Source organism: Kogia breviceps, chromosome 10 (genome assembly GCF_026419965.1).
Source record: "Kogia breviceps isolate mKogBre1 chromosome 10, mKogBre1 haplotype 1, whole genome shotgun sequence".
Classification (NCBI taxonomy): Eukaryota; Metazoa; Chordata; class Mammalia; order Artiodactyla; family Physeteridae; genus Kogia; species Kogia breviceps.
Window position 1 is genome coordinate 47,105,105 of NC_081319.1, and position 16,338 is coordinate 47,121,442.

Sequence of the window (16,338 nt, forward strand, 5' to 3'; positions counted from 1 at the left end):
TTGCTTTAAGATAAAGCATCGGTCTGGATATTGGTCTTGTGCACTTTTCTGTATATGTATTTCAGCAGAAAAAATTTTAAATGAGGGAAAAAAGGTAGTATCTTTTAAAATAATTTTTTCTTTTTGGTTTTAACGACAAACCTTGGCTTTCTAGTACTGTGATTCTTAAGGCAGCTTATTACCGAAAACTCAATAAATTTCTCTTTATTCCTAGGGGTAGGACAGGGATAAAACACAGACCTACTAGAGCATGGACCTGAGGATATGGGGAGGGGGAAGGGTAAGCTGTGACAAAGCGAGAGAGTGGCAGGGACATATATACACTACCAAACGTAGGATGGATAGCTAGTGGGAAGCAGCCGCATGGCACAGGGAGATCAGCTCGGTGCTTTGTGTCCACCTAGAGGGGTGGGATAGGGAGGGTGGGAGGGAGGGAGACGCAACAGGGAAGAGATATGGGGACATATGTATATGTATAACTGATTCACTTTGTTGTAAAGCAGAAACTAACACACCATTGTAAAGCAATTATACTCCAATAAAGATGTTAAAAAAATGTCTCTTTATTAACCGTTCTGTCATGCTTTTCATTTACTTTCCACTCTCTTTATCAACACCTCTCTAAAAACATACTGCTCCTGCTTAAGGATAGAGTATGAGGCACCAGCGAAATTCTCAGGATTTACTGTTTGGCCATAGCTCCAACTCTGAGAATTCAACCAACTAGTTTAAGGGTGATTATATTATTCAAATTATTGTGAGTAAAGTTGGGTAATGCACTCACTGTAACCAGCATGGGGAGCTGACTGCTCTCTGAAAGTTTACTTTTGTATTTCCCAACCTGGGGATGTTTAATGATACAATGATAAAGAGTTTCTAGCATGTGCTTTCAGTGCTACTTACTGGGTTTTTTGTTTTGTTTTGTTTTGAGTACATTTTTAATCTAATAACTCCAAAGAAGCAAGAGCATGCATAGATGACAAAAAAATATTAATGTAGTTTATTTACATGTTAAAGAAAAATACTATCTTTCTGTCATAGGTTCAGGGTTTTTAAATTCAAATCCTGATTTGTACGCTCTTCAAAGTGCAAACATTGGTCTGGGAATTAAACCTATATTTTGAGTACATCAAAAAGAAGTACTTGGGCTTCCCTGGTGGCACAGTTGTTTAGAATCTGCCTGCCAATGCAGGGGACACAGGTTCAAGCCCTGGGCCGGGAAGATCCCACATGCCGTGGAGCAACCAAGCCCGTGCACCACAACTACTGAGACCATGTGCCACAATTACTGAAGCCCGAGCGCCTAGAGCCTGTGCTCTGCAACAAGAAGTCACTGCAATGAGAAGCCCGCGCACCGCAAAGAAGAGTAGCCCCCTCTCGCCGCAGCTAGAGAAAGCCCGTGCACAGCAATGAAGACCCAACACAGCCAAAAAAAAAAAAAAAAAGTAAATGTCTCTTTGTTTTCTTTCTCTCAAGAGAAAAAAGTCTTCCACTTGAATAAAGGCTAAACTGCAGTGATAATTCAAAAATTAAGAAAAGATTAAGAATCACAGTTAAAAAGAGAATGAAACATCTCATTCTGGATTTGGGGGATTGAATTGTTAGCTTGGTAATCACTTTTTCTGTAAGTTGTTAAAATGGTTAAAAATTAATATGAGAGACCTAAATTCTCTCTTGCTTTGTAATTCAACCAGAATTCTATATATTTTGTCTAGAGATAATTGCTTTCTTTTCTTTTCTTTCATTTTCAACCAAAAAAAAGATAATGTTATGCTGACAAGATACTCATGAGGAGAAAACAAACAGTGGCTATATCTACATACATCTTTATCGTAGATATTAATCTATCATCTATCATAATCAAAGCAAATTTTTAGTTTATTTTTAAATGAAATTCTATGGCCAAAATCTGGAGATCATTCCTAATTTTCTAACAGGTTGGGAGATTTATTGGTTAAGAGCCTACATTTTTATTTAGCAGATTTTGGTGCTATTTTTACATAATGTTTATATGACTACACCCACTTGATTTCCAAGTTTCCAATTAGGGTGAAAAATAATCCACCTGCTCTAATCCTCAGAAGTGAAACTGGGCAAAAACAGAGGATTCTGCATTCTTATAATTAAATGGCCCAAGTGTATAACTGATTTACAAATGTAATTGATAGCTGAGGTCCCAGTTGTTCTAATTTACTAGTTACAGCATTACTTGCATGGGCTAACTGGCAAAGGGAAGAGTCTCTGGCTGGTGACAGTGGCATTATGGCTCTAAAGTGCATCTTTAGCTGGTAGACCAGCGGTTATTGCTTCCCACTAAGAAGGCCAACAGGGCTTTCCTGGTGGCGCAGTGGTTGAGAATCCACCTACCGATGCAGGGGACACGGGCTCGTGCCCCAGTCCGGGAAGATCCCACATGCCGCGGAGCAGCTGGGCCCGTGAGCCATGGCCACTGAGCCTGCGCTTCCGGAGCCTGCGCTCCGCAACGGGAGAGGCCACAGCAGTGAGAGGCCCGCGTACCGCAAAAAAAAAAAAAAAAAAAAAAGGCCAACAGAACTAGTCTTGTCAGGTTCATAGATAAAGCCATAATTGCTAGCTCCTTTCAACTGCTCTGCAATAGATGCAAATCTGTTACCACTGTTAGAAATAACTCTAGGAGAGTGCCTTAGCAGTGGGGGTGTGGGAGGATAGCCTTTTATCAACTCACTGTCACTTCAGGGGACAGCCACCATCATGCTAGGACACATGACACAAAGAGACAGGGAAAGTCCTCTTCGTTCTCTCTGTATAATTGTTGGTAAGCAATGGAACCTCTCTAATCCCTGATTTCTCTTGTGTCTGATGGAAATTGTATGAGCTGTTGAGAGCAATGGAAAGATCAGTGGGCTTAATCAGGTAGCATTTTTAATTCCCTGCAGGTATTACTTAAATCTGGTTGTAACTCAGTCATCTAAAAGGGTTTATTCGGTCCCCACAGTATATAGACTACAATAAAGTTCTAAGTACTTCTGGGACTTATAAAGGAAGTATAAGACACATTTCTATTCTAAAGGAATTATTATACTTATACTTCAGGTGAGATAGGACCAACCCCAGTGTAAGTTGGTAAGCAAACTAATGAAAATATAACCAATTGCAGCCACTGACTAGGACTCTGATGTTCCTCCAATGCTCTGTGACCAGATTCAGATGTGATGAACAGGAAGATCTACTGGACTCAAGGAAGGAAAACTGGGCATGTAAGATGGGTTCACTTTTGAGAGTTTAATTATTTTGGTAAATCATTTTAGCATAATCTCATGTTACTGTGTAATTTTTGTTTGAAAGGTTTGTACTGAAAAAACAAATTTTTATTACAAAAAATGATAGATTAAATCTCGGGCTTCCCTGGTGGCGCAGTGGTTGAGAGCCCGCCTGCCGATGCAGGGGACGCAGGTTCGTGCCCCGGTCCGGGAAGATCCCACGTGCCGCGGAGCGGCTGGACCAGTGAGCCATGGCTGCTGAGCCTGCGCGTCCGGAGCCTGTGCTCCGCAACGGGAGAGGCCACAGCAGTGAGAGGCCCGCGTACCGCAAAAAAAAAAAAAAAAAAAAAAAAAAAATCTCATATAGACATGTGTCATCACTAAAATTATCCCCTTTGTTTACATAAAACTTACCCCCAAGAAAATAATGCACATATGTACATAAATGATAGTTTAAATGTCTAGTTTTGGGAGACTAATTCATTAATAACACGAAAGTATCAGAGAGCAATATACACATTGCATGTACTACTGAACTCGGAAGATATTTAATAACAGCCCATTTTCCTCACGTGCAGCTGAAGAAATTACAGTAAATCAGAGACTACACAAAAAAGAGGAGGGTAGCTAAGCAACACATTCAAATTTCAAAGGAGAAAAGCCCTAAATCTAGCTATTAAATGTATATTCATCAGCACAGCAAAAAAAAAAAATCTTCATAAACTGATTTGCAGCATCTATTAAAATAAAATAAAAATCCAGAGTAGGTTATATTGCCTAGGTGAAATTCTTGAAGCTCGATATGTGTTGTGAAGCTGCAAGCCTTCCTGGATCGCCCACTCCATTAATCTCTATCAGAGAGTCCCATTTTCTCCTAGAAAATTTGCTTAATAATCTGGATTGTGTTTATGTGGGTGTGTTATCACTTTGTGATAATCATTATGATCTGTGCTGTATACTTCAACCTAAAAGAAAACAAGCCTTATGAGATTCACTTTCATAAATCATTACCACACTTGCTTGATCTAAAAACCATGTCTCTGTCTTTCCAGTGCTTAAATGTGCTAATCTATACCCGAGTACCTTTACAGAAGGTTGTTATGCCTTTGTCATCCATTGCTTTGTGTATTTTTAGTTGACTTGTGTTTATTCCCTCTTCCCTGTGAAAACTTAATTTCTTGGCCTGCCACCTGCTTTTTTTTTTTGCGGTATGTGGGCCTCTCACTGTTGTGGCCTCTCCTGTTGAGGAGCACAGGCTCTGGACGCACAGGCTCAGCGGCCATGGCTCATGGGCCTAGCTGCTCCGTGGCATGTGGGATCTTCCCAGGCTGGGGCCCAAACCCGTATCCCCTGCATCAGCAGGCGGACTCTCAACCACTGCACCACCAGGGAAGCCCTGCTGCCATCTGCTTTGTATTGATAATTCTCCTACACTGAGAAAGAGTAGGCAATGGTGTGTTGGCAAACCAGCTCTCAAAAGAAAAAAAAAAGAGCCCCGATTTGAAGTGATTGACAATTTCTGGGGTTTAAATACTCTCAATTTCAAAGTCCCGCAAGGTTTAACATCCAGCTCACAAAATTCTTCCTTTTTTTTTTTTTTTAGAAACAATACCCATAACAATTATTCACTTTTTAAAAATTTTTATTTATTTATTTATTTAGGCAGCTTTGGGTCCCCATTGCTGCATGCAGGCCCCCTCTAGCAGCAGCAAGCGGGGGGCCACTCCTCGCTGTGGTGCACAGGCTTCTCACTGTGGTGGCCTCTCCCGTTGCGGAGCATGGGCTCTAGGCGCGCAGCCCTCAGCATCCGTGGCATGTGGGCTCAGTAGTTGTGGCTTGTGGGCTCTAGAGCACAGGCTCAGTAGTTGTGGCTTGCAGGCATAGCTGCTCCACAGCATGTGGGATCCTCCCGGACCAGGGCTCAAACCCATGTCCCCTGCACTGGCAGGCAGATTCCCAACCACTGTGCCACCAGCGAAGTCCACAAAACTTTTGAATATTTAACAGTAGACGCTTGTGAACCGACAAGAGCCAGCTCCAGGTAAGCAGTAAGGTCTTTGCTAGTTTTGCACTGACTCAGAACAGCATCTTCATTAACTGCTTATCCACTCACACCACCACAAAGTTCCCCCAGCTGCAGGCATACAATCATAACATATTTCAGTGTGGAATCAATGATGGGTGAAAATTGTTTCCTCTGTGCATCCTTTCAGAGTTAAAGCTAAATAAGCCAGTTTGCTGAATTACTTAGAACCAAGTATTTATTGCATTATAAACAGATATTTCCCACTTGTCAGAAAATGTAATAGAGCCAAGACACCCATTGCTGTTTGTTTTCTGCCATAAGTGCAGAGTAAACGGAATGGATATTCAGTAAACTGTTTTACACTGGAGGATGCATTTTCAAAATGGGGAGGGGGTAAATAAACAGGCAACATAAATTCAGAGGGAATTATGGGTATGAACACCTTTTTTCTACTACTATATAAACCGGCCCCTGCTAAAAATGTTCAGTGGCATAATAACTACATAGATGAGTTTTGCTCTTGGAAGTTGAAACACAGAAAGGCCACTGACATTTGCAGTGTCAACAATTTGGAGGGCAACATTTTTCCTGGTTTATGAGAATGCCTATTAGTTCAGCATGGACTGATCAGAAAAAACAACTAGAATAAAAGTTAAAAGGTGTGAAATAGTGTGAGAAGAATCCTCTTTAAAAACACTCATTCTGCTGAAAATAAAAATCTAGGTCTCTTCAATTGTAAAAAATGAGGTGGAAGGTGGAGAAAAGGGACACCATTAAAATTCTCTCCCCAGATCATCATGACTTCAAATTTCCTGGGGCCAAGGGACATGACTGCAAATTGAATGCTAGCCCCCCTGGCTTCTTTTCCTCTCTCTCTTTCCTGCCTCCAGCCCAATGGCATTTGAGGTTGAAATTGGACAATCACGTCTATGACTTCCCTCTCTATCCACATTTGGGTTTCCTAAGAAGTCATGAAAAGTATCAGAAACACATTAGAATGGGAACTGTATAAGCATGGAAATTATATCAAGGGTTATGCCTACCTGATTTTTGATCATGTTGATGGGGAGATTTGGTCTGCTGTACGTCTGGATACTCACCCACACATCTACCTTTCTAGTGTTGGAACCTCTATAAACCATGGTGACAGAGGAGCGGACAGCATCACGCAACTCTCACTCTGTCTCGCTTGTGATCTGTCTCATATGCGTGTCTGTGCTAATCTTACCTCTTACACCTATCCTTTCCCTACCATTCAGCTCACTTCTTTTTTGCAGTGGTGTGTTTTGAGAGTAGAGTTTCTGATGACAGTTTTCCTGTTGTTACTGATTCCTATAATAGTGGTGTAAATACCATCAAGTTATAACCATTCTCAGTACCTAAGCCAAATGTCATGCTTATCATTAAAGAAAAATGAAAACGAGTATTACAGTTTGGAATCTGGAGGAAGCAGTCTCTGAGATAATGTTCAGGGAGTGCCCTCAAGATCATACCTGTGGAAAGGAGCGGGAAAAGTGGGATCCGACAGAGGGAGAAGTTTGAGCCGTGATGTAGGCTAGACAGCCTCAGCCACAGGGAGTTCTGGAGCAGGAATGGCTCATCAGAATCATCTCACTTTGGGTGGAAATGGTTGGTCCTTTAGTATCTCTACCTCCATCCTTCATCAGATGTGAGCCTTCCCCAGAGGGCATGACCTTGGTGAGGCGGCTCTCTGTAGCTGATGTGCTCCCTGAAAGGACTGTAAGCTGGGAGCTTTACTACTGAAACTCTCACCGCAGCTGGGGTAATAAGTCCTTCCTTGAAGAGGGGTTTGAGCACCCCACCTCCATGTGCACCACTACAAATCTCCTAACCCAGAAAAACACCTATCATCATTCACACATCAGACATCCTTTATAAGAGCATAAGAGGTTACCTAGTATAAGTAGTTCACTTATATGTGGAATCTAAAATGATACAAATGAATTTATTTATGAAACAGAAACAGACTCACAGACAGAAACCACATTTATGGTTACCAAAGGGAAAAGGGGGGGGCAGATAAATGAGGAGATTGGGATTAGCAGATACAAACTACTATATACAAAATAGATAAACAACAAAGTCCTACTGTAGAGCACAGGGAACTATATTCAATATCTTGGAATAAACCATATGAAAAAATATATATATTCTGTTCACCAGAAATTAACATAACACTGTAAATCAACTATACTTCAATTTTTAAAAAAAAGAAAAAAAAATAGGAGAAAGAAAAAAGAGGCTACCTAGTAATACATTAAAAACCGCTGGTGATTTCAGGACTTCCCTGGTAGTCCAGTGGTTAAGAATCTGCTTTCCAATGCAGGGCACATGGTTTTGATCCCTGGTTGGGGAACTAAGATCCCACATGCCGCAGGGCAACTAAACCCATGCGCCCCAACAAAGAGCCCGTGCACAGCAATGAAAATCCTGCATGCCGCAACTAAGACCCGGCACAGCCAAAAATAAAATAAATAAATATTTTTTAAAAACTAAAAAAAACCATTGGTGATTTCAACAAATGGTGTTGGAACAATTGGATATCCATAGGCTAATAACAAAAACCCTTGACCCAAACCTCTCACCTTATACAAATATTAACTCCAAATGGATCATGGACTTAAATGTAACATTTTAAACCATACAACTTTTACACAAAGACAAAGGAGGAAATCTTCAAGACCTCAGGTTAGGCAAATAATTCTTAGACAACACCAAAAGCATAGGCCAAAAAACAAATCAATACATCAGATTTCATTAAATTAAAAAATGTTTTTGCTGCAAAAGCCCATGTGAAGAGGATAAGAAGATAAGCTGCACATGGGAGAAAATATTTGCAAACCACATATCTGACAAAGGATTAGTCGCTAGAGAATATTAAAAATTCTCAAAACTTAATAGTTAGAAAATGGGCAAAAGACATACATGAACAGACATTTCATTGAAAAGAACATACATATGGCAAATAAGCATGTGAAATGATGCTCAGCATCACTAGTCATCAGGGAAATGCAAATTAAAACCACAATGGGACATTACTACTTGTCTATCAAGATGGCTAAAATAAAAAATAGAGACAACACCAAATGTTGGTGAGGATATGGAGAAATTAGATCAATTACATTTTGCTGTTGGGAACAGAAAATGGTACAGCCATTGTGGAAAATAATTTGGCGGTTTCTTTAAAAAATCTAAATATGCAACTATCATGTGACAGGCAATTACAGTCCTGGGCAATTATCCCAGAAAAATGAAAAACTCTGGTTTACACAAAAACCTGTGCACAAATGTCTATGCCAGTTTTATTTGTAATATCCAAAAATACTGGAAACAACCCAGATGTCCTTCAACAGGTAACTGATTAAACTAATTGTGGAAAACTACTCAGCTCTAAAAAGGAATGAACTATTCTGTTCATTCACTTGACAACTTTAATGAATCTCCAGGGAATTATGCTGAGAGAAAAAAGTCAATCTCAAAAGGTTATATAGCTGCGGGGGAGGGGAAGGTCCTGGCCTTTCTCATGTGCATATAGAGGCATGTAAAAGGAGGTTCCCTTCAGTATTCTAATAGAAAAAAAAGGAAAGAAAAATTAATGAGAATGCCTATGATTAAATACTGTGATAGCAATTATGAAAAATGAGGTAAATCTATATGCAGTAATATGGAAAGCTCTCCAGAGCGTATGTAGAAAAAGCAAAATCCATGAAATTGCCAAAAGTTGGTTCTTTGAGACTAATAAAATTGATAAATTCTTAGCTAACTGACCAGGGGAAAAAAAGAAAGTGCAAGTGAACAATATCAGGTTTGAAAAGAGGCCATCACTACAGAGCCTAACAACATTAGAAAGATAATTAGGCAACATTACAAAGAGCTTATGCCAATAAATTTGACAACTTACGTACAAAAAGACAAAATATTCTATATTTTAAACAGGTAACTCTCAAACTATTTTCCATTTGGTGGAACTGCCAACCCTTCATGCTTTACTCCAGACTTTAACATCCGTCCCCTCATCAAACTCCTATCCTCACCCTCCACACACACTTTGAAAACAACAACTTGGAACCACAGGACATCAGATGAGACCGTGGGAATTGTCTGGTCTCAAACTCATTTTCATAAATCTAGATCTTGCTGTCCAACATGGTAGCATTAGCCACATGTGGCTTTAAAATTAAATTAATTAAAATGAAAAATTCAGTCACACTAGCCACATTTCAAATGCTCTGTAGATACATGTGACTCATGGCTACTATACTGGAAAGTGGGGATTCAGAACATTTCCATGATTGCAGAAAGTTCTACTGGACAGGGCTGTTCAAGAGCTTTGTTATTTAAAGGGTAGTCTGCTGACTGGCAGCTGAAACACATGCATCACTGGGAGCCGGTTAGAAATACAGAATCTCAGGCACCACCCCAGACCTACAGAAGCTGAATTTGCCATTTAACAAGATCCACAGGAAGTGTGGATGCAGGTTAGAGTCTGAGAAGCCCTGATCATGTGATTCCAAACCTCCCCAGGTCATACAGCTGACTGGTATCCAGCCCTTCCCTGGATCCAGCTACCATTTTCCCTTACTATCCCATGTCTTTTTATTTCCCTGCCACACTTGATTTCTCACTCCGTTTAATCACAGCACTTTATCAACATTTACAGGGCAGCAAGGCCATCGAAGTCCTCAGAAAACCCTTCATGCCCTTATCCTCATTCTGGTTTGCAAGTGCTAGCCTGGCAGACTTGTGATAAAGGCCCAGCCCTCTCTGATGGCCATGGTGGTGTTCAGCATTTCTCCTGGAGAATCACTGTTGAGGGGCTAGAAATTAAAGCCAACCTTGACAACAGTGGGGCACCAGTCATCAACTTCTATGGTACACTGGTATAATGGTGGTATAATGGTCTTGGTGGTATAACAGCAGCATTAGTTCTTTGGACGCCACAGCCCTGGGGTAGAGCAGGCAGAGCAGGCTATGAATTTGCCTTGATGAGTGTCACATCTGACCATCTGATGAGAAAGAGTTCAAAGTAGGTGCAAGTGATCCCCCAATATAAGTACTGCTTAATCAAAGTAACTGGTTAGTATGTCATTAAAAAGAAGTGGATTTGGAAATAGGGCACCAGGTTGGCCTGGAACTCTGGGAGGTGTGCTCTCTGGGCACCACCAAAGTAACAGGGAGGCAGTGATGGAGGTCTGGCCAAGCAGTGACTGAGGGTGGTGTAGGAGGAGCTGTCCAGGTACAGGTTGCATCAAAAGATGTTGGTCTCACTGTCTCCCAAGAAGACACAGTCCAGGAACTCCAGGGTGGTATGGCAGTCACAATGAAGCAGCATGGGTTCCTCCACGGCTGGCAGCACCCAGGGGCTGGGTGATACCAGCTTGGACTTCTTGCCATGGTCAAGGACAGCTCCTCCACCAGCAGCAAAGTGAAGCCTGGGCAGAGATATCCCCAGAGCTGGGGAAGATCATGAAATCCCATAGCCCTATGAACTGCTCTGTCAGTTTCTGGATAAACTCCAGCATTGGATCAATGATTTTTTTTTTTTTTTAACTGTGCAGCAGCCATAGGCATCTATGAGAGTGGGCTCCAGGTCCACAAAGTCTTGAGGGTGCATACTTGCCAGTCCAAGTTTCTGAAGGTGCTGCAGGAGTTGCCTCCATATTCTTAGGTTTTGATACTGGACTCAGTACCACAGGGCTGGGACTGTACTCCATGCAGTAGAGTCCTCAATTAACTGTCTGGCCCATATAGAAAGAGGTGCCTCCAGTATGGATATGGTCTGATAGGTGGAGACAGTCGAGAGTCAGTTTCTGCAGACACACTGCAAGTCTCTGGCAACACCATGAATTCCTGGAACGGTGTTTTTATATGTCCTAGTCTTCCCTAACATACCTACAAATTGGATCAAATACAGTAAGAATATTTATTAGTTATTGCTATGCCCAAGGGATTATGAGTTGCTTTTTTTCCCCCTAAATCACAGAAGACACCATCCCTATCCTCAAGGAACTTCCAGTGTAGTTGGAAGAATACTGATTAATGTCCATTAAAAAGCCGCAACAAGTAGACAAGGCTGAGAATCTGAGTGTCAGATGAGTGATAGAAACTGTCTGGGTTAGGGGGACTCAGAGGAGAGTGAAAGAGCCTGCAGAGAGGGAGGAGAGTTAGGGAAGGAGAGGGATGAACTGCGTCTAAAATAAAGGGTAATATATTAGCGCAGGCTCCGTAAAGGAGCGAGCCCTACTTCAATCCATTGTTTCTAAGCGCCTATAACAGAGCGGGGACATAGTAGGCAAACGGTAAATACAAATGAATGAATGGCAGGAAGTGATATAAATACAAAAGCAGGTAGTATCTGACGGTTAAAAGACTTGAAAACAGGTCAAGAAATGTTGATATTTACATTGGTGATATCCTCTCAAGTACTCTAAGTACCTAAACGCTGAGTCTTTACACTCCTCCCGTGTGTACACAGCGCGGGGTGGATGGGAGTTGCTGGGTTTGGTCACTACAGTAACTCCAGGGTCTGGAGTAGTGTCCCGCTCATCAGTGAATATCAACTGACTAAAGGTTGCCCTCTCCCCTAGGCCACCCACCTGCGAGGAAGGGCCGGCGGCAGGCCACACGGCTCCTCCATTACAGCATCTCCATTCGCTATTGCAGCATCTATCGAATACCAGATAGGCTCTTTCAGGGCAAGGTCGCGCCTCATTCCCCCGGGAACTGCTAGGTGCCTGTCCAGTGCCCAGCACCTGACAATCAATATCAGCGGATGATGCATTAACACGGTTATTACTGAAGTTAGTTACCACCTAACTCTGCCGGACGAGTTCCGTGTCCTCCAGGTTGACTGCCCCGCCTAGCGCCCACAACCGAGCGCGAAGGACGGGAGGACGCATGCGTGACTGGTGGATGCGGGGCAGGATGGCCCGGCACGCGCAGGCGCGCGACCGCACCGCCCGGTCACGCGAGGGGGGTGGCCGACGCCTACGCTGGCGGCGGCCTTAAAGGCGGCGGTGGCGGGTCCCGACCTCCCAGTCGGCCTGTCAGCCGGCTTGGGAGTACGGCCGGAAGCTCGCGCGGCGACGGCGGCAATGGCGGCTGAGGAGGTGGAGGTGGACTCTGCGGACGCTAGTGAGAAGTAAGTGCTGCGGTGGCTGCGTCAGGCTCGGGCGCTGCGTCGGCTGCGTCAGGCTCGGGCGCGCGGGAAGCGCCGAGGACTCCTTAACTCACCCGGCGGCTCTGTCGTACGGCACCGGCGCGAATCCGCGCGGCGCCGGGAGGAGAAGCCCTGGCCTCGCTCTGCCCCGGGCGGGCTCCCTTCGGGTCTGAGTGTGACCCAGGCAGCGCCGGCAGGCCGCCTGACCCCCGCGCGGAGGGGCCGCCGCGGGGTCGTTTCAACGGCTCGGCGGGGCGGGCGGCGGGGGTGACCCGGCACTCAGTCCGGGCTGGTCGTCCGCTGAGGTCTCCTTCCGGGCAGAGACGGCTGCGGACCCCAGCCCTGCCCCAGCGCGGCCAGCGAGTGCTGACCGGCGTCCCTGCACCTGACTCGAGTCACGGGAAACGGCTGAGTCACTCTGTCCACTTCCGAGCGCGGCTTCGGACCTCAGGTACGCGCTATGCTCGGTCCAGCCCGGGGCGAGAACGAAAGTGCCACTCGGCCGAGCGTCTCGGGAGCCTGAGGAAGGGGAGGCGCTTCCTCGGACAGTGTTGGATGGCGAGCCCGGGTTCACCCCAGAAGCAGCGGGAGGGAAGGGAGTGTCGGGGGAAGGAGGAGCCCAGAATGGGGAAAAGGGGCTGGGGGAGTGAGTCTGTGGCTTGAGCTTTCAGAAGACGTTTAATTTACAGATACTTTATAGAAAGAAAATTAACACGATATGGGTAGCAAATTCAGAGTCAGTAATCTCTCAAATGGAGATCTTCACTTGCTTCCAAGTGTTCTGGCGTTACTGGAGAAATGTGTGCGTTTGCTTCTCAGAAGACACGTATGTGTGGGAAACTTTATGGAAGTGAGGGGACAGATGTCTAACGGGAAGCTTTTTTAAAAAAATTTATTTTTATTGAAGTGCAGTTGACTTACTATGTTGTGTTAGTTTAAGGTGTACAGCAGAGTGATTCAGTGCATATATATATGTATATAAATTGTTTTCAGATTTTGTTTCATTATAGGTTATTACAAGATATTGAATATAGTTCCTTGTGCCATACAGTAGGTCCTGTTGTTTATTTTATATATAGTCGTGTATAGCTGGTAATCCTAAACTCCTAATTTATTCCTCCCCCCTTCCCTTTTGGTAATAAGTTTGTCTTCTATGTCTGAATCTGTTTCTGTTTTGTAAATAAGTTCATCTGTATCATTTTTTTTAGATTCCACGTGTAAGTGGTATCATGTGATAGTTGTTTTTCTCTGATTTAGTGCACTTAGTATGATAATCTCTAGGTTCATCCATGTTGCTGCAAACGATCATATTTCATTAGTTTTTATGGCTAATATTCTATCGTGTGTGTGTGTGTATACGCACACACTATATATATACACCACATTTTCTTTATCCATTCATCTGTTGATGGACGTTTAGGTTGCTTCCATGTCTTCCAGCACTTGTAAATAGTGCTGCTGTGAACATCGCGGTGCATGTATCATTTCAAATTCGAGTTTTCATCTTTTCTGGATATATGCCCAGGTGTGGGATTGCTGGGTCATATGGTAGCTCTAATTTTAGCTTTTTAAGGAATCTCCATACTATTTTCCATAGTGGCTGCACCAGTTTACGTTCCCATCAACAGTTTAGGAGAGTTCTAATGGGAAACATTTTGATATACGAATATACTGTTTATATTATTCTTTTCTACCTGTAACTTCATGCACTTGGCAGTAGATGAACAGCAGTTAATTAATGGAAAAATTAAATTGCTATGAACATTATTGCCATATTTCTCAAGGCCAGTCATTCAGATTGGAAAGTAAATAAACTTCTTTGCTATCCCCCATATATGTTTAATATTTTGACAATTCTATTTCAGATGTTGGGGGAAATCAGCATATGAAACATGAACTAAATGACAGAAGGGAATATAAAGTATCATGATAGACAGGGGTATTTGGAAAGATGACAGAGGGGGAAAGTTGTGAAATATTAGAAACTAGGTTCTTGCCTTGAGTTTTGTTTATATGATGAATAGGTCCATTATTTTGGTTTGTTGATGAACTTCCTTGTTGAGGTAAGATGCTGCAGGCCATGTGAATACAAGTCAGAACCTATTAGCTTGTTAGCCTCTCCTTTGTCACAACATTTTTGGCTCTCAGATTGCTTTTAGGAGGACTCTTTGGCCTCCATGTTGTTGCGGGACTTGAGAGTCCAGGGCACAACCGTGAAAGGAATTTGTGGTTTTGGGTGATAGCAGGAGGTCAGTGGGGACAGACTTGAAACTATCCTTAGCAGCTAACCAGCTGCAGACCCTTGTTAGAGGTGGGCCTCCTTGGTGCTCTTGGCTATACGCTTGAGCAGTGCCCAGTGTACAAACTGGTATGGCATTGTGAACTGTACCAAGCAAGTACCTGTTCCTGCTGGGTGTTCCCTAATGTGTTCATATTAAACCTTAAGGTCGACCCTGTGTGCTAGGTATTACTGTTTCCATTTTTCAGGTGGAACTGCAACTGGGACTGCTGCTAGCACCCCACTAGCAAGTAGCAGGGATGGATTGGAGCCCCCTAGGTATCTGGATTTAGTCTAAGGAGCTTTCACATATCTCTGCTGCCTCTCACTGCGATTGGGCCTACTAGGATGTTTGGTTCATGTTTCTTTTGCTTATTCCACTGATACTTCATTATTTAATCCTTCATTGATACAGAGCTCACTTAAAAATTTTTTTTAGTTGGTTAATCAACAATAGAACTATCCCAAGAGCCAAGTGGATTGTGGGAAAACTGAAGTCTTTTAATCAGTTCCCTATTCTCAAGACATCTCAGATTTATATGGGGAGATGACATTAACAAAGGAAACAATTATAAAAAAGGTTACCTGAAGGCTTTTTGGAGTATATAATTCTTGTTGTTTCCTTCTTAGTGAAGACAGGCATGCCTGGGAGCCATATGGCTTTCAACATCTAACCCTTTCCAGTTGTAATACAGTTGAGAAAGCAATATGTAGCAAGAGTTGGGTAGACTTCTGTGAATTGCTGCAAGGTTGTCCCAGAGAATAATTAAGTATCAGTTGAGGTTAGAGGAAGGCTGTCACGGAATTGCTGAGTTGCAGAGTAGACCATAGAGTAGCAGTTTGCAGTGGTGGTCCAGAGTTATTACTAAATTTTCAGGAATTTTGCCAACCATTGGCATCTTGAAATCAGCCATGGTGGTAGTACTTACACCGTGGAAATCATAAAATAGTAATAAATAAGGGATTTATTTTCCCCTCCAGTGGGTTTGCACTACTGGATTTCATTAGAGTTTTACTGTATTTCTTTGCCTTGGAAATAAGAGAAATCCACTCTCCTATCTTTTAAAAAAGACTTCTAAGATAAGTGACTCCTCTCTGTTGCCATCTCCCCTTTCCAAATCATTACCTCCTGACTTCTTAAACATCACAGAACTTCTGGTGCCACATCCCAGTGGACTTTTATTTTTCTCAATACTTATATTTCTTGGGTCCTTTTTAGTGTTTGACACTAAAGATAGCTACTCCGTTTTGAGACTCGTATCAGACATTCTAGTGAATGTCTGATAAGAGCCATCTTCTGACAGTTTGCTTCTTGTCTTACCTGAGATCAGTAGTTAGTTTTATTTGCCCCCGCCACTTATTCTCTAAATGGAGTCATTCTCCAATCTGTCTCCACCTATGTTTTCATTTTTGCCTTGTTTACTCACACTCCTTTTAACTGTCCTGCCTGTGGAGAGGGCTGAAATCTCCTCAGGATGGAGCCTTCTTCGGTACTCTAGTGATGTTTCTATGTGCCAAATGTTTGCAACTGATTCCTCAAATGTAACAAGTCCAGACCAGAATCTCATTTGCAGCCCTTCCCCTGAACTAACAATACAAAAGTTCTTCCCCTTGA

The 16,338-nt window shown here is 42.9% G+C and overlaps 1 protein-coding gene across 1 annotated transcript in view; it reads left to right on the top strand.

Annotated features, from left to right (window-relative positions):
- Positions 1-12,183: 12,183 nt before the first annotated feature.
- Positions 12,184-16,338, top strand: part of ABHD5 (abhydrolase domain containing 5, lysophosphatidic acid acyltransferase) — a 49,890-nt gene continuing 45,735 nt past the window's right edge. Inside the window, 3 exon segments of the mRNA XM_067005647.1 lie at positions 12,184-12,200; positions 12,202-12,259; positions 12,261-12,427. Coding sequence (XP_066861748.1) covers positions 12,184-12,200; positions 12,202-12,259; positions 12,261-12,427 — 242 coding nt within the window.